Source organism: Mustela putorius, unplaced genomic scaffold (genome assembly GCF_011764305.1).
Source record: "Mustela putorius furo isolate JIRA1106 unplaced genomic scaffold, ASM1176430v1.1 tig00000127_pilon_pilon_pilon, whole genome shotgun sequence".
NCBI lineage: Eukaryota > Metazoa > Chordata > Mammalia > Carnivora > Mustelidae > Mustela > Mustela putorius.
This window is the reverse complement of record NW_025421288.1, coordinates 16,936,259-16,953,673: the sequence shown is the minus strand read 5'-3', so window position 1 is coordinate 16,953,673 and position 17,415 is coordinate 16,936,259. Positions and strand designations below refer to the sequence as shown.

General features: G+C 58.5%; 2 protein-coding genes across 5 annotated transcripts; both read right to left on the bottom strand.

Annotated features, from left to right (window-relative positions):
- Positions 1 to 1,518: 1,518 nt before the first annotated feature.
- Positions 1,519 to 3,767, bottom strand: IFITM5 (interferon induced transmembrane protein 5). Its single transcript, XM_004781053.3, has 2 exons — positions 2,511 to 3,767; positions 1,519 to 2,014 (listed from the first exon to the last, which is right to left on the bottom strand). Exons 1-2 carry the CDS (start codon positions 2,700 to 2,702, stop codon positions 1,802 to 1,804), a joined length of 405 nt encoding a protein of 134 aa, XP_004781110.1. The 5' UTR covers positions 2,703 to 3,767; the 3' UTR covers positions 1,519 to 1,801.
- A 2,886-nt stretch (positions 3,768 to 6,653) lies between these two features.
- LOC101676319 (interferon-induced transmembrane protein 3) lies at positions 6,654 to 10,802 on the bottom strand. 4 transcript variants are annotated; one of them, XM_045067244.1, is made up of 3 exons: positions 10,474 to 10,802; positions 9,805 to 9,876; positions 6,654 to 6,878 (listed from the first exon to the last, which is right to left on the bottom strand). In XM_045067244.1, the coding sequence occupies exons 1-3, from the start codon at positions 10,654 to 10,656 to the stop codon at positions 6,771 to 6,773; spliced, it is 363 nt and encodes a 120-aa protein (XP_044923179.1). In that variant the 5' UTR covers positions 10,657 to 10,802; the 3' UTR covers positions 6,654 to 6,770. The 4 variants fall into 4 exon arrangements, with proteins under 4 accessions (XP_044923179.1, XP_044923184.1, XP_044923171.1 ...); XM_045067249.1 differs by lacking the exon at positions 9,805 to 9,876 and adding an exon at positions 7,579 to 7,679 and having other exon boundaries at positions 6,654 to 6,950; positions 10,575 to 10,802; XM_045067236.1 differs by lacking the exons at positions 9,805 to 9,876; positions 10,474 to 10,802 and adding an exon at positions 7,579 to 7,921 and having other exon boundaries at positions 6,654 to 6,950.
- Between the last annotated feature and the right edge of the window lie 6,613 nt (positions 10,803 to 17,415).

Genomic DNA, 17,415 nt, shown 5'->3' with positions numbered 1-17,415 from the left:
TGCACCTGGGCGCAGAGAGAGCTGACCCTCTGGAGGACTGTGGCGAGGTGGTGGGGCACAACGGTCAGGGGTCCGTGGCAGCCAACTGCCTCAACTTAATCAGGGCCCCTCAGCCTGCCCGGGAGATGGCCTGGGAGAGGGCGGGCCACCGACACACTCTGTGTCCTTGGCACTGGGCACAGGCCAGACTGTCTCTGTTCCCCACACCAGATGTGGGGACCGGCAGACCATCCCATGCTTAGGGACACGTACCTGGTGACAGGCAAGCTGATCCCCGCTTCCAACCCATGCGTCCAGCCCCGGTTGTCCCCTTCATGAGCCAAATCTGGAGCACAGGATTGGTGCTGTGTCCACCCTGTCCCAGCACTGGCACACTGCCCTTACCCCTGGTCCAGTGTGGGAGCAGCATCCAGCGTGGGCCAGTGCACCACCTCTGGCCCCAGGCCCTAGGCAGCACACACCCCTGCCCGCACGGGCTGGCTTGGAGCAGCGCTCACTCCGGCACGGGGCTGGGATGCTGCTGCTGCTGCTGCTCCTGCTGCGTGGCCAGGATGTCACCTCTGCTCGGGCACCGTGCGCGCAGCTAGGCCAGCTGTTGGCTGTCACAGAATAGGGGGTGCTCTGAGGCTCCAAGGGTAGCAGCTGGACAGACCCCCACACCCAACCCAGGCAAATGGGCCGGCAAAGGGGGCTCCCTGGGTGGGGTACTCAAAACCCCGACCGCCCTGCTGTTAAGGCCCCTGCAATTAGCCTGCCCTGTCATTGGGCCGGCCACAGAGAGACCTAAGGGACTTGGTCCCAGCCACACGGGGTGTGTGCATGTGTTCAAGCAAAACCCATCTTTGCCAGGCTCTGCCGGCTTCCAGGAAGGGGGAGAAGGTGCACAAAGGGGGTGGGGGTACAAGGACATGTGCCCCAAGAATGCTCAGAAGGTGCCCCCCGCCGTGTTCACTCCCTGCCCAACTCCGTGTGTGTGTGCGAGGGTCACGACTGTGGGCTTGTGTGTCTTTGTGTCCGGCCTCCCTGTGCCAGGAGGGAGGGAGCCCACGGTGGGGACCAAGAACTAAAGGAATGCAGGCCTCACAGGGACAGACAGAATGACCCAGAGAAGGAGGCTGGCCCTCGCCTGACCCACCAACAAAAACATGCAGGGTGAGGACAAGCAATGTCCCCTTTGGGGCTCCGGCTTAACGCAAGCGCACTCCCAGATAGGGAAGGGCACACATGTGCTGGAAGAGAGGCCACTGAACCACAGTGCCCAGCAGGGCAGCAGAGATCAAAAGCCCGAGTTCCCGGACTTCATTCTAAAATACGCAGGCATCCCCACCCCAGAAGCCACAAGCCTCCCAGCGCCAAGTGAGGGCAGCAGTCAAGTCGGGGCAGGGCCCAGCAGACAGAACCAGTCACCCTAGCATCAGGCTGCGTAGTCCGGGGGATTTAGTTTGCGTGGTCCCCGGGGTGGTTCCTCTCAGGAAGAAACCCTCTCCCACCCCAGCAAAAAGCCCAAGAGACAGTTTCTGGAACCGGGTGCTTTTAATTATGAAACCAAGCCTGAAGGAGTCTGGTTTGAGGAGAGAGGGTCCAGCCTGGGCACAAGGAGGTAGGGGAGCGGGGACTATCAGGGCTGGAGTTGAGGCCACTGGGTTCCAAACAAGGGATCCTTGGGGTCAGCATTAGGTGCCCAGGATGAGATGGTGGAGATAGGGTTCCAGGGGGTCAGGGTAGAGTCCCCAGAGCAGGGCCCTGGGATTTGGTCCTGGGGTCAGGGTCCGTAGGCAGGATGCAGACAAGGCCCAGCCCGTCAGTCATAGTCCGAGTCATCGAACTTGGTGCTAAAGAAGGCAGCGGAGTCCTTGGCCAGCCGCGACAGGTGTAGCGCGCCTGTCACCACCAGCGCCAGCAGCAGCAGCGGTGGCACCAGCGCCCACATCATGGCCAGGATGTTGTAGCACTTGGCTTTGGACCCCAGACGCCGGGCTGCCTCCAGGTCTCCAGCCACTTTCTGGTCCCGGGCCTGTGGACCAGGGGCAGGGCCAGGTCTCTATGTGCCCTGGGGGCCCTGCCTCCTCCCACTCCTCCTGTGGACCCAGAGGCCATCCTGGGCCAGCCTCAGCCTCCAAGGACCCTCTGTGGGTGGAGAATCCTGGGATGCAGAGGACCCTGAGGAGAAGCCGGAGGGCTTTTGGTCGCAGGAGCCCCCAGCATGCGAAAAGCTGTTTGATGAAAGAGACCCCCTTGGGTAGCCCCCGACCACCTCTGTGCTCTTCTGGATGGACTAGACCCCCCCTCAGGACCATAGCCCTGCCTCAACGGAGAAGCCTTCATGAGGCAAAGAGCTTGTCCACTGCTTGGCTAAGGGAGTGGCCTTCTCACAGGAGTCACCCCCTGGAGAGCCCCTCCCCCCAGGAGCCTCTGGGGCCCTCTGGAAAAGCAACCCCCTCCGGAGAGACTCCTGCTTGACCACCTGGATGGAGTAGCCACCCCCAGGCCCCCACCCCGCACAGGCCCACCTTGATGGAGTAGGCCAGCGCCAGGAAGCCGAGGCAGCACAGGTTCAGGTAGAGCGTGCTGAACACCGACCAGATCAAGTGGTCTCGAGGTGGGGGTCTGGGCGCCCCCAGGGTGAGGGCCGTGTGGGCGGCGCCGTCTGCCTTGTGGGCCGTCGGGGCCCGGGGGTCCTCGCGGGGGTACGACGTGTCCATGGGTTCCAGCGCCGTCTCCTCCTCGCTCGGGCTCCGGCTTTGAGGGTCGGCGCCCCGGGCCGCTTATAGCCCCGCCGCCCCCTCCCGAAGCCCGGCCCGGCGCCGCCCGCTAAATATAACGACAAATTACAGCTCTGCGCAGCCGAGAGCGGGGCCTCGCCCCGCCGCCCCCCAGCCCCCATCCCCCATCCCCCGCCGCGCGAAACCCTCCCCCGCACCGGAGCCCCAGCCGAGCCCCTGCCCGGCGGCCAAGAGGAGTCGGAGGGGCCATCTCGGGGCTGCGGGTGGGGACGTGTCGCCCAGCTGCGGAGGAGGGTTGCAGACACCCCCCCCCAAGGGTTGGGCTCTGTCCCCAGAACCCAGAGTTCGGGCTTGGCCATCCCAGCATCTCCTGGGCTCACCAGCGTCCAGTCTTGGCATCCCAGATGCCCCTGCCCCTGTGCTGGTGGGAGGACAGGGGCCCCAGCAGGAGGGAAGCGGGGCTGAGGCATGGAGGGGGTTAAGCGGGGGAGGAGGGGGGACCCTAGCACCAGCGGTACCGCCGCTGTCGCTGTCGAGTGCGGCCCCCAGCTCTCTCAGAGCTCTGCTTTGCGCCCCACCGCCCTGGCCGCGGCCAGACAGCTGCTTCTCAGCCTCCGTGGCTGGTTCCTGTTGCCCTCCCCGGTCCACCGAGGTTTGGAAGGATGAGCTCAGGGCTCTGTTCTGGGCTCCCTCTGGAGGGCCCAGCAAGCCCTGGGCTGTCAATGCCACCCGTGCGCCACTGACATTTACAACAAGGGGCCAGACCTCACTGTGGACCCCGGCTCATATACTGACAGAAGGGCTCCCCCACCTCACAAGAGACCTCCGGTTTCTGTCCCCCAACTGTTGGGTTGGCGGGCTCCGGGAGTGCAGGAGGAACGATAGAAATGACCTGCAGTGCCAGAGGCTCCCGGAGTGCAGGAAGAGCATGGAAATGACCGCTGGGGGGTCTCGCCGTCTTCCAGCCTATCCCCCCACCAACCCTTGACTTAACCCTTGACTCTCCCACCAAAAGGATGTATGCCCAGGTCACCTCTCCATAGGTAACCCGATACCTATGCAGGAGACAGATCAAAGACCCCGCCAACTCCCTCCCAGGGCGACTTCCCCCACTCTGCTTTCCAGAGTCGCGGAACCTCGCCCGAGGGGCCCACCTCCTCCCGGTGCAACTTTCCCGGCTCCCCTTCTCCTGAGCCCTGATACTTCACCGGAGAGAGCCTTTAATAAGCCTTGCCTTGCACCCACTTCACCTGGTGTCGTGTTTATCTCGCCTATAAAACCTTACACCAACCTCCTGTCTTCCTCAGCTGTGGTTGTTTCAAAAAGCACCACAGACTGGGTGCCTCATAAACAATAGAAATTATTTCCCACAGGTCTGGAAGCAGGAAGTCCCATCGGGGGCCAGCGTGGGCAGGTTCTGGTGAGACCTTCATCCTGGTGGCCTTCCGCTGACTTCTCAGTGTGTGCTCATGGGCGAGGGAGTTCTGTGGGTCTCAGAAACAACATGAGGGCTCTGCCTCATGGCCCCATTACCTCCCAAAGCCCCCACTTCCTGCTACCAACACTTTGGGCATTAAGATTTCAAGATACAAATTTTGGAGGACAAAAACCAGGGCCCCCACAGAGAGTGTGACTTGGGCCTGCCATGATTCCTAGGACCCATTATGTCCTACCAGTAAGAGGGGCCAGGATGATGTTTTGCCTGTTGAGGTATTGTGATTTATATGAAGAAATACATATTTCTCCATCCTGGTTTCTGGCACACAACCCCTAAAACCCTTGGCATTTCTGAAGGGATAAAGGTGTCTCTTGTTATGTTAATGAGGTGGCTTCGGGACTCTCATCTACGGAGGAGGGCTGGCTGCCAGGAGAGCCAACCAAGGGATCAGAGGGCTGGTTCCAGCCCACCCTGTGACCTCTGGGGTTGGCAGCGGGGCTGAAGACCGGGTTCCATCGCCAAAGGCCAATGAGTTATCCAGTCCGTGGCTGAGTAATGAAGCCTCCATAAAGCCCCAAGGACAAGGTTTTGAGAACTTCGGGATGGGGAACACGTGGAGACCCGGGGAGAGGGGTTTGCCCGGCAGGACCACGCACGTTTCCCCAGACCTCACCCTGGGCATGTCTGTCGGGCTGTTCCTGACTTGGATCCTTTTGTAATCCGCTGGGGATCTAGTAAGTGAAATGTTTCCCTGAGTTCTGTGAGCTGCTCTGACGAATGACTAGAACCCAGAAGTCACAGGAACCTCGGATTTACAGCCACTTGGTCAGAAGCCCAGGTGACAGCCCCGACTTGTGCCTGGCCCGGAAGTGGGGGAAAGAGGACAGTCTCCTAAAGCTGAACCCTAACCTGTGGGATCTCACATTACCCCTGGGTAGATAGTGACCACACTGCTGGCGTCCAGCATTTGCTTAGTACTCTCTGGGCAGTCCCCCACGCATTGGAATTGGGTTGTTAAACTTCAAAATAAAACTGCTAGTTATTTTACCCTCAAAAGGGTTTATCTGGGAATAGCAGAAAATTGCAATTCTAGAAAAACAAGCTATGGCACAACCATAGATAAGTCCCCAGAAAAGAGCCAAGCTCTTTTATAGGTACAGGGGGTGGAGTTGGGAGGCTCAAACTAGAAGTCCGTTGGAGAGAACTGGAAGCCCCAAGCCTAGTGGCTTCTCTTTAGTTGAATTGCGATCAGCGCTTCGCGGTTGGGCTCGGCTCTCATTGGCTGAACTGTGCTGGCCTTGGCGGGGTGGTGCTGCCATTGGCTGAGCTGTGACGGGCTCTCCTGGGCTGAGTTGTGCTCCCATTGGCTGGGCTCGGCCCTCCCTCACTGGCTGGGCTCTCGTCTCCTTGGGCTGGGCTCCGCCCTCATTGGCCCGGCCCGGACGGGCGCGGCCGCCCCGTCCCACCGCGGAGGCGGGGGCTGCGCGCAGGCCGTCGCGGCGGGAGACTGGCGGCCGCTGCGCGGGACGTGGGGCCGCAGGGGCAGGACAAAAAGCTTTACATCCTGGGCTGAGCCCGGGGTCCACCAGTCGTCTCGAATCCCTGGGTTTCCAGACCCGGAGAAGGCCTCCGGGCGCTGCAGGGGCGGCGGGAGCCAGGCTGCGGAGCTGGGGATCGGGGCTGGAGGGAGGCCGCCCGCAGACCGAGGGTGCGCGTCCCGTCCCGGCCGAGACCGTCCCCTCCCGTCGCAGAGGCGCTCCGCGGCCCGGATTCTGCGACCCGCGCCGAGCTCGGCCGGGGTGGAGTGAAGCCCGGAGAAGCCTGGACCCCGTCCACCGCAGGAGCCCGAAGTCACCCGTGCTCAGGGCACAGCCCGCGGCCAGTCCCGGCGCGCGGGAGAAGCGCCCACCTCCCTCCCCGATCAGGGACATCTCGGTGGCGGGGGGTGAGCCGCGGTGGGAGGGGCACCCCCAGACCCTGCGGAGGGCAGCCAGTCAGGACTTGGGCCCCCGCAGCGCTGGGGCGGCCCCGCACAGCCCCGGGGCGGCTTCACTCTGGGTGTGTACACGGGAGGGGTTGATGGGGACCGCTCCTGGGGCACAGTGGGTCCACAGGACAGCGGACCTCTGGGAAGTGACCTAAAGGTCATGTGTTGCCGCAGCTGGCGGCCAGATACAGGCCAGGCCTCAGCCCGAGCCCACCCGCCCTACACGTAACACAGGGCAGAGTACAGGGGGCAGTGGGGCACATGCTCTCAGAGGCAGGATGGGGAATCTGTGAAAATACCGCACCCCACACACAAGCGCTTTTTTTTTTTTTTTTAAGATTTTATTTATTTGTCAGAGACAGAGGGAGAGAGAGCGAGCGAGCACAGGCGAGCGAGCACAGGCAGACAGAGGCAGAGGGAGAAGCAGGCTCTCTGCCGAGCAAGGAGCCCAATGTGGGACTCGATCCCAGGACCCTGGGATCGTGACCTGAGCCGAAGGCAGCTGCTTAACCAACTGAGCCACCCAGGCGTCCCACACAAGCGCTTTATTGAGTGCAGCGGTAGACTGAAGGGGACAGAAAAGGCTGCCACCCGGGAGAGAGCCTCAGGCCACGGGCAGCTCCTAGTAGCCTCCATGCTGTCTGACCATCTGCGGAATCATCAGCGATCCAGTGACAAAAAGGATGATGAACGTGATGGTCAGCAGGAGGCCCAGGACCAGGGCACAGACGTTCAGGCACTTGGCGGTGGAGGCATAAGTCTGGGCCCCAATCACATCACCCACCATCTTCCGGTCCCTGGACTGCGGGGGAGAGATGGAGGGTGGGGTCAGGACAGGGTCCTCGGGTGCCTCCTCCCCCACCCCGGGGTGGTCCCTGCCCAGAGCAGCAGGGTCCACTTGCCCTTCACCCTCCCATTCCCCAGAGCCTGAGCAGGACCCCCTCACTGCTGCCGTGGGCCCCTCCCTCCTGGGGCCTCCGTCTCCTTCCTCAGCCTCTCAGCCTCTCAGGGGACCCCAGGGCTTGTCCTCCCTCTGCTTTGGCTCCTTCCCTGGCCTCACTCCCCAGGCCATGGGTGGGGGCGGTTTCCTGTGAGCTCCTTTGTTCTTTCTGGGAGAGCCTTAGAGCCTCTGGTGCTCCCAGGGCTGTGACTTCCAGCACTGGTCAGTAGGTCCAAGGGGAAGTCCTTGGAATCCTGGGGACAAAGGCTGCTCATGGCCATCCCCAGGCCCCCTCCTGCAGCCTCACTGCAAACACACGCACGTGCACACACTCGCTCACATCGTACAGTCAGTCACACGCACACATACACACACAGTCCTGTACCCGCACGCACCAGCGCGCACACACGTGCACGCCCTCTGGCCAGGCAGACCCCCGTGGGCTCACTGCTCCTGCACCTCCCGGGAGAGCCCCCCACTGCAGACGCACCTTCACAGAGTAGGCAAAGGCCACGAAACCCAGGCAGCACCAGTTCAAGAAGATGGTGTTGAACAGGGACCAGACGATGTGGTCGGGCACGGCTGTCTCACCACGGATATTGATCACGGTGGTGGTCACGGGAGCCGAGCTCTGGGGGGGCCCGAGCACAGCCACCTCGTGCTCCTCCTTGAGCATCTCGTAGGTCGGGGGGACGCCGGCGTGGGTATCAGGGAAGAAGGGCTGGGCGTTGTGGCTCATGGTGCGGACGCGGGTGTTATACTGTGATCTGGGCCTTCCCTTTCCCCTGTAGTTTCCATTTCTCCAAAGTTTCTATTTCCTGCAGTTTCCAAAGTTGGGAACTGGCCAGGCTCCCAGAGGGCGGACCAATGCCTGAGTGTCCGGTTACAATAGGGCCAGCTAGAGGAGCGTCCTGGCCCAGACACTCTAACTGGGCCTGGGTAGCTACCCCACTTCCCTATTTAGGGATGTGGGTGGGCCATGGGGTCTTTTTCAGCCTGGGACTGTCCCCACTGTTTTAACAGTTTCCTACAGTCTCAGCTTATTAATAACTGGTGTTGTGGTTGACCCGCCCTGGTGGTTCTTACTGTGATCACAAGAAGCCCTTCAGCTATAACGACCAGCAAACCTGAGAACACTTTTAAATCAGAGACTGGAAACTACACAGCACAGTTGTGGCCACGAACTAGGAGGGGGTTGGACGGAGGGGAGGGGGTGGAAGGGGTGGGAAGCTGGACTAAAGGAGCACCTGACACCCCAGGAAGCTCAGAATAGAACAGCAGGAAATCTGGGCCCAAACAGTACAAAATCTACCAAGATCTTTCCCATGTGTCCACTTTATCTGAGCATGAGGCTGGCAATCTGCTTCCTTGAGATGGCTGACCCTGAAATGGGGCCTCTGATTAGTCAGGCACTTGCTGTACAAGGAAGGGGGGGGAGGGGGGATCGGGGAGGGTAGACAGAGGGAGGGAGAGAGAGGAAGCATGAAGAGCTGCTGACTTCAAAGGGAGCCCTGGGACTGGCCTGGCCCCACTGCTGGGACCCCGGCAAGCTTGGCTGCCCCAGAGGGCAAGGTGCTCCTGGAGAAGGGGTTTTCACCCTGACACCCGCCTGTGGCTGTCCGGGCTTCTCCAGCCTCTCCAGGGTGACTGTGGGAGTAGGTCCCCCACCCACCCCCTGTGGGGCCTCAGACAGGAACACCCGCCTGGGGCCAGCTCCTCCTGCACAGGGCAGAGGATGGCCCCCACCCCCCACAGGCAGCCTCCAACGAAAGCTCCCACCCAATGCCCAAGGGTCCCTGGTGGCGGGGAGACCCTCCCCAGGGCCCTGGGCAGCTGCTCCACCCTGCAGGGCCCGGCCAGGTCGGGTGGAGGGACTGAGGCCTTCCGCTCAGGCTTTCTGTCCCTGGGGCTCAGCCGCCAGGTCTGACGACTGGCTTCTGCAGTCAGTCCACAGCCCAGAGCTCTGTCCCCCCCCCAGGCCACTCGAGGGCTGTCCCTGCCCCCAGGGGAGCAAGGACAGAGCTGGTGGGCAGGAGGAGGCAGCTGCACGAGGTGGCCCTGTCTGGATCCGCCGGAGGGGCTGGGAGGTGTGGGTCTCCACCAGCCGCACCCACAGAGACAGGATCCTGGGTCCTCCCCCCAGGCCCTGAGCTGCCCACTCCCCCTAGCACCAGTGTGCCCGCACCCCTGAGTATCAGGGAGCCCCACCCTTGGGACCAAGGGTGTTCTGGACACGGGACGTCCTTGGGTCAGGGACCCCCATCCTAGGGCCCTGGTCCCGCTCTCGTTCCCAGCAGGGGGCCGGAAACCAGCACAACCTGAGGACAGGCCCTGGCCCCTCAGAGCCCCACAGCTGAGCAGGGTGTGGGGAGATGGGCTGAGTCTCGGGGCAGGCTAGGGACTCGGGCAGCACCCCCCACCCCCAGGAGACGTCACAGCACCATCACACGCAAGTGCACTTTATTGAACTCAGCTGTAGCCAGGCGGGTCTGCAAACACAGTGCAAAGGGTTGGGCGCTAAGGGGCAGGGCCAGAGGCCCCGGAGCAGGGCCAGCAGCGCGTGGTGGATGATGGGGTCCTTGGCCATGAGCTCTTAATGGTAGCCACCACTCTCCTTCATAACCTTTAAAATCATACTGTAGGCTGTAGTATAGGCAATCACCAGAAAAACAACAGATACAGTGGTCAGCAGGAGGCCCAGGACCAGGGCACAGATGTTCAGGCACTTGGCGGTGGAGGCATAAGTCTGGGCCCCAATCACATCACCCACCATCTTCCGGTCCCTGGACTGCGGGGGAGAGATGGAGGGTGGGGTCAGGACAGGGTCCTCGGGTGCCTCCTCCCCCACCCCGGGGTGGTCCCTGCCCAGAGCAGCAGGGTCCACTTGCCCTTCACCCTCCCATTCCCCAGAGCCTGAGCAGGACCCCCTCACTGCCGCCGTGGGCCCCTCCCTCCTGGGGCCTCCGTCTCCTTCCTCAGCCTCTCAGCCTCTCAGGGGACCCCAGGGCTTGTCCTCCCTCTGCTTCGGCTCCTTCCCTGGCCTCACGTGCCATCACAGGGGAGCAGACTTTGAGTACCTTTTGCTTCTTTTGCACCAGACTTGAGGTCTGAATCCAGTGTGAGGTTGGAGTATCCCCACTTGGGCTGGGAGGGAGAACTTCTTGGGGACAGTGGGGACATGGGCCGACCCTGCCTGTGCAGCCTCAGCCTGGGCTCTCCCTGGGAGCGATCCCACGCACACACGCACACACTCACACTGGTACACACACGCACACCCTCGGGCTTCCCACACCCTGCGCGCCCTCTGGCCAGGCAGACCCCCGTGGGCTCACTGCTCCTAAACCTCCTGGGAGAGCCCCCCAGCGTCCCCAACCCGCACACGCACCTTCACAGAGTAGGCAAAGGCCATGAAGCCCAGGCAGCACCAGTTCAAGAAGATGGTGTTGAACAGGGACCAGACGATGTGGTCGGGCACGGCTGTCTCACCACGGATGTCGATCACGGTGGTGGTCACGGGAGCCGAGCTCTGGGGGGGGCCCAGGATGTCCACCGTGTTCTCCTTGACCATCTCCGGCTCTGAAAGGAGCAGCTGTGTCCCGGCTGACGCAGAGCGGGGAAGTGGGCTCCTGATGCAGAGACCGAGTGGGTGAGTCTGATGCGGGGACAGTGCTCAGGGGCCCTCCCCACCGAGGGCAGGTTTTTGGCTTCTCAGAAGTTTCTTTTTCCTGGTGTTTTGTAATTGGTGACTTGGCTGGCACTAGGTGGACCAACCACGGGGTATCAGTTTCCACCAGCGCAGGGTGGCACAAAGGGCTGTGTGCTGCTTAATCTTCACTTTCTTTTACTGTAACTGATGGAAGTCATATTTTATAGAACTTGGCTTTTTAACCCATGTAACGTGCAAAACAGAGTTTGCCGTTTTATCCATTTCACAGTGTGTCAGCAGAGACACACTTGGTGTGCGACAGCCATAACTACTATTTAGTTGCAGATCATTTTTATAACCAAAAATAAGCCCCATCCGGATCACTGACTCACTCCCCATCTCCTGGTCCCCTGTGTCCGGCATTCCCTTTATCTGTTGGAATCTCTCTGCATTTCTCTCTTTCTGTCGCACGCTCTGGGAGAGGCTGCTTTCCCGTCGAATAATGTTTTCGACTGATGTTTTCACTAATTTTGTCTTAGCGTCTGTCCGTACTTCTTTCCGTCTTACAGCCACATGATGCTCCGTCCTGTGGGTAGAAGACCTTTCTCACCCAGTAGTGACTTGCTGGACACTTAACTGTCTCCACTACTTGGCCGCTCTGAGTTACGTTGTGCCCATCCCCCACTCAGCACCTATTTCTCTATCTGCGGAACAGTCCCGGTGTTTTCCCCACAGGCTGCGTGGCCACTTCGGAGTGGCTGCAGCTCCAGGGTTCCAGTGTGGGCACGTCCCCGTCAGGCTGTGGGCCTCGCTCGCTCTGTTCCAGTGTCCTGGTCTCAGCAGGATGCGCTGTGCCCATGGCCTGCTGTGGGGGTCTGTCACGCCAGGGTGAGGCCTTAGCCCTTCACCAGCCCCCCTGCCCCGGCCGGCGACCTTTCTTTCCTGGCTTAGGGTGGATGGGAAGGCCAACAGGGCTGGGCAGGGTCTCTCCATCCCCCACAGTGGCTGGGCTCTTCCCGAGGCCGTGTCTTTGCTCAGGAAGACAGAACGCTCCAGGCGTATTTCAGAGCACTGGCGCTCCCTCTCCTGCCAGAAGCAGGAGGGCATTTTCCTCTGTTCCTCACTCCGAGAACACGGTGGGTCTCCCTTGAGCTATGGAAGTTTTATCCCTGGACTTGGTCTCCCGAAGTCTCCCCCAGAGAATCAGTGCCTTCGGGGGCTCCTGGTTTGCAAGCCCCTCTTCTCACCCGTTTCTCTGGTGTGGGGCTCTTCACCCTGTGCCTTCTCGGAGGGAGCCAAGACGAGTTCTCCATTTTCAATTTCTGCACCTGCTCTCCTGTTGCCAAGCCGGGAGTGAAAATCTCCAGGCTCCTTAGGTGTAGGGCTGGAGACCAGACCTTTTGTGTTGAACTGTTAGATTTCAGTGACTATCCTTTCCTTTGATTGATTTTTCCTCTTTATAAGAATAATGTCTATCTCCAGTATGGTACTGGCACAAAAACAGACACACAGACTATTGGAATGGAATAGAGAGCCCAGAACTGGACCCTCAACTCTATGGTCAACTAATCTTCGACAAAGCAGGAAAGAATGTCCAATGGAAAAAAGACAGCCTCTTCAATAAATGGTGTTGGGAAAATTGGACAGCCACATGCAGAAAAATGAAACTGGACCATTTCCTTACACCACACACGAAAATAGACTCAAATTGGATGCAAGACCTAAATGTGAGAAAGGAATTCATCAAAATCTGTGAGGAGAACACAGGCAGCAACCTCTTTGACCTCAGCCGCTGCAACTTCTTCCTAGAAACATCGCCAAGGGCAAGGGAACTATACAAAAATGAACTATTGGGACTTCATCAAGATCAAAAGGTTTTGCACAGCAACGTTGTCTTTTGGTCAAAACCAAAAGACAACTGACATAATGGGAAAAGATATTTGCAATCGACATATCAGATAAGGGCTAGTATCCAAAATCTATAAAGAGCTTATCGAACTCAACACCCAAAGAACAAATAATCCAATCAAGAAATGGGCAGAGGACATGAACAGACATTTCTGCAAGGAAGACATCCAGATGGCCAACAGACACATGAAAAAGTGCTCCATATCACTCGGCATCAGGAAAATACAAATCAAAACCACAATGAGATACCACCTCACACCAGTCAGAATGGCTAAAATTAACAAGTCAGGAAATGACAGATGCTGACGAGGATGCGGAGAAAGGGGAACCCTCCTACACTGTTGGTGGGAATGCAAGCTGGTGCAGCCACTCTGGAAAACAGCATGGAGATTCCTCAAAAAGTTGACAATAGAGCTACCCTATGACCCAGCAATCGCACTACTGGGTATTTACCCTAAAGATACAAACATAGTGATCCGTAGGGTCACGTGCACCCGAATGTTTATAGCAGCCATGTCTACAATAGCCAAACTATGGAAAGAATCTAGATGTCCATCAACAGATGAATGGATAAAGATGTGGTATATATATATATATATATATAACAGAATACTATGCAGCCATCAACAGAAATGAAATCTTGCCATTTGCGACGGTGTGGATGGAACTAGAGGATTTTATGCTGAACGAAATAAGTCTATCAGAGAAAGACAATTATCATATAATCTCCCTGATATGAGGAATCAGAGAGGCAGGTGGGGGGTTGTGGGGGTAGGGAAGGAAAAAATGAAACAAGATGGGATCGGGAGGGAGACAAACCGTAAGAAACTCTTAATCTCACAACACAAACAGGGTTGCTGTGGGGAGGGGTGTGGAGGGGAAGCTGGGGACGGACACGGGGAGGGCGTGTGCTATGGGGAGTGCTGTGAAGTGTGTAAGCCTGACGATTCACAGACCTGCACCCCTGGGGCAAAGAATACATTATATGTTAATAAAATAATTTTTTAAGAAGAACCATGTCTATCTCTCTATTGATGTCCTCGGCTTTGTGTAACTTTGCCTCCTTCGTGCCCTGGAGCAGGCTTTCCTCTAGCTCTCTGACCATGCTCCTAGGCTGTTCTGCGTCTTTTCCTGTGAGAGGCCACATCTGACTCTGACGTGCAATTCCTGTGGGCTGCTTTCTCTCCGGAGAACGGGCCATGGTTTCTCGGCTTGCTCTTCCGTTTCTGCTGGAACCTGGACAGTTTAGACCATATGCTGCAGCAATGCCAGGTCCCCCTTTCCGGGCTGGGGGCTGCTGTCTGCTGGCTCAGTACTGAGCGCCTGGTCTGATTCTTTCATTCTCCCCACGGCCCCCGCTCGGGGAGGCACAGTGGCGGCCTCGGCCCAGTCACTCTGCTGTACCCATAGGCCAGCAGGGCCTCCTGACCGCACCCCGCCGACTCCCCTGACTGCTCGCCGGTCCTCAAGCGGTTCAGCCGGGCCGTCCTGGGCGGAGTGCTCTGCACACGCGCCAGTCCAGTGCCGGCTGCGCGGAAGGAGCGTTTTATGTTTTTCCTGACGTGAGGACTCAGACTGCTTATTCCACGGTCCGTTCCTACAAAGGGGCTGACCTACAGCTGAGACTGAGTCTTCCTGGGTCCCTGCCTGGCCTCCACCATGGCTGCACTGTTTCTGACACTGACCTTGGGCTTGAATGTCCCGTTCTATTGCAGAGGAAGCCAGTTTTATGGGAAGAGATTGGAACTATCTGCTTTGTGGCCTGCTTCTTTTGCCCAGCAAAACCTCTGAGCCGGTTCTTTGGAGCTGCAGGAGGGAACTTCTCTCTGAGGGGCCTCCCCTGCCCTCCAGGGGCTGAGCACTCTGTGGAGGGAAAGCCGCTTGCCTCCCTTGACTTCAGGAGCCTCCAGCTCATGACCCAAAGCAAGGACAGTCTGAGTCCCTACATGCCCAGTGCTTCAAGCCCCAGGCAGAGCCTCTGTTCCACGACTGGGAGCTGCGCAGCAGGGAGCCCCAGTCTCCGACTTCGCTCACTGGGGGCTCAGCCGGAGGCAGCCAGGCAGGACGAGAAGTGATGAGGTCCTGCTCCTGCGGGATAGAGCCCTCTGGCTGACGCTGGGGGAGAGAGCCCTGTGTTCGGCCCTACGGTCCAGAGAGGACTCAACCCTGAGGACCTGGTGGGGCCAGGTGGGGGCAGAGTGTGATCTTGGCTCCTGCCGCACAAGCTCTGACCCCTCTTTCTGCATGTTCGTAGCCGGTCCCGGTAGAGGTCTCTTCACCGGCTATTTGGTTTGGGGGCCATTTCCAGAGCCTCTACAGGGTCATTTGATGCAATTATCACAGGTTTGCCTGGGGACTGGGCTTTCATGCTGGAAGGCTGCCCCCAGAGCTTCTCAGAGGCATTTCCCTGTGGGCTGACAGCTTCCTGACCCAGAGCTCCAGAATCCTGGGCTCAGCGCAGGCAGGACCACGCTGGAGAGGGTCTTGCTTCCTCTCCTCAGATTCTGAGACTGAGGCTGGGGCTGCCCCGACCCTACCCTGCTTTCTAGCCGCTGCCTTCATCTTCAGGTTAAATTTCAGAACCCGGCAAGAATTTCTGCGAGTCATGGACCTCATCTAGGAAATCAAGAGCTTTTTCTGTGAGCTGGACATGGCCCCCTGTGAGCGTCTCGGATATTTCCAGAAGGGCTGCCTTGCACGAGGAGACTGCTATCTCTCACTGTCGGTTCATTTCTCGTCTGTCCCAAGCGAGACAGGTGGAAACTGGCCCAGGTTGGAGAAAGCCTCACAGAACCCCCTCAGCCCCCCTTCCTGTGTCAGGACTCCCTCAGGGGGTTCCTGCTGGTGTGGGGTCTGTCAGCCCCCGGGGAAGGGGGCTGGAGTGATTCTGGAGTCCAGGCTGTGCTGCCTTCCGGAGCCACAGCTCAGGGACGGACCAAGACCCCGCTATTCCTGCAACTGCCAGAGACGGGGGAGGGACAGGCGGGAGGGAAAGGCAGAGCCACCCCAGGCACTGACCTCCTCTGCAGGGTGAGGGCCTGGGTCGCAACCGGCACTAGGGACCGCTGGAGCGTGGGGCAGGTGTGGAGGGAGCTGACGGAGGTATTTCCTCTTGGGGCCTTGGGTTTTCCTTACACTCATTCATCCGTGAGTCGTTGCCAGTCGTTTCTTTAATATTTTTGCATATCAGCTTAGTGTCTCTCTCAGAATATCCTCTTCCCTAAGGATTATACATTTTTTTAGTGTACATACATATACCAACAAAGTATTTCTGACTAGATCGATATTTTGACAATCTCTCCCATCAAGGTGACCTTGAAGCCCAGCATGAGCAGGAAGTGAAAACCAGAGCAGGCATGCAAATTACCAGAGTCTTGAAGGTGTGTCTCCCATCCCCAAAACCCCCTGGCAAAGGCTGGGTGATTTGCTGGTTCCAGCCTTAATCTCTGTGCACACAGGAGCTCACCACAAAAGTAACTGAATGGAAACTCAGAGTCTACGCCCAGCACAGAACACAGGGCCTCCCAGAACCGGCACAGGAGCCTCCCTAAACAAACAGCAACAGCAGCCAGAGTGGGCAACAAAGCCCGGCGGGCGGGGGCCTGGCTTCCAGCACCGCCAGGTCGTGGGATTGAAAATGTCCGGTTTTCCAGTAAAATTCCAGACCAAGAGTCACAAACACACAGTCCACACACAGAGGGACACGTTCAGCAGAGCTGCCTTTGAGGGGAGAGACACGCTAGATGAAGATTTAAAATAGGATCGGGAAACCCCAAAGACACATCGAACAAGTTAAAAGGAAACGAGAGTAGTGTTTTGCTAAACCAAGACTATGAGGAAAGAGAGAAAACGTTTTCAGAAGAATCCAGTAGAGATTCTGAGGTTGGGCAGCGTGCAAATGAAGCGAGAACTTGCTGCGGGGTGGAGAACACGCCCGACCGTCAGGAGTCAGCGAGCGAGCGCGGAGGTTGCTAACTGGCTCAAGCGGAGGACGACGCGTCGGGCCTCAGAGGCCTGTGGGACGCCAGCCACGGTCCCACACGGTGAGAGGGCCCCAGGGTGCGGGCGAGAGAAAGCGCAGAAAGAGCTTGTGAAGAAAGAACGGGCAGAAGCTTACCAAAATCGATGAAAAAATCCCCACTAATCCACATGTCCAAGAAGTTCCGCAAATTCAAGGAATGACCCCAAAGAGATGTGCACGTAGACGCGTCACAGACTGTCCAAGAGATGTGCACGTAGAGGTGTCATGGACTGTCGAAAGTCAAAGACAAAGAGACTCAGGCATCCAGTCTCGGGGAGAGGGGCGTCTCACTGTCGTGTTGGCTGGCGTTGGCCCGTGACTTAGGAGACCCTGCCTCTTCTTCTGTGTGCTCCCGGCCTTGAATGTTTTCCCTGGAGAAGTGTCTAACCCAACCCTTGGCCATTCTGAACTGGGTCATTTGTCTTTTCCTGTATTTGTGCCCTCTGTGTCCCCTTGAACCCGTCTGGAGATGGTGCGCGCTGACTCCTTCATCCGGCTCTTCCGACCCGTTGCTGTGCCGCAGCCCACCGCACTCCCCTAGTCCTGCTATTGCTGGAAGTCGGTGGTAGTGTCCCCACTTTCATGTCTGACTTTAGAAATCGGAGACTTTTTTCTTAGTCCGTCTAGCTGAAGGGTTGTCTGTTCTGCTGGTGTTGTCATGAACCCACTTTTGGTTCGTCGATTCTGGTCGCACCTAAATGTCACCATTTCCTTCCTCCGGCCTTCATTTTAGTTTGGTCCTTGTTTTCTCT

Bases quoted from the DNA above. Each gene is read 5' to 3' on its own strand.
- LOC101676319 (XM_045067236.1), bottom strand. From the start codon at position 7,827: ATGAGCCACAACGCCCAGCCCTTCTTCCCTGATACCCACGCCGGCGTC. The intron at 6,951-7,578 runs GTGCGTCTGCAG...TCTCCCCCGCAG, and splicing joins CCTTTGCCTACTCTGTGAAG to TCCAGGGACCGGAAGATGGT.
- IFITM5 (XM_004781053.3), bottom strand. From the start codon at position 2,702: ATGGACACGTCGTACCCCCGCGAGGACCCCCGGGCCCCGACGGCCCAC. The intron at 2,015-2,510 runs GTGGGCCTGTGC...CCTGGTCCACAG, and splicing joins CGCTGGCCTACTCCATCAAG to GCCCGGGACCAGAAAGTGGC.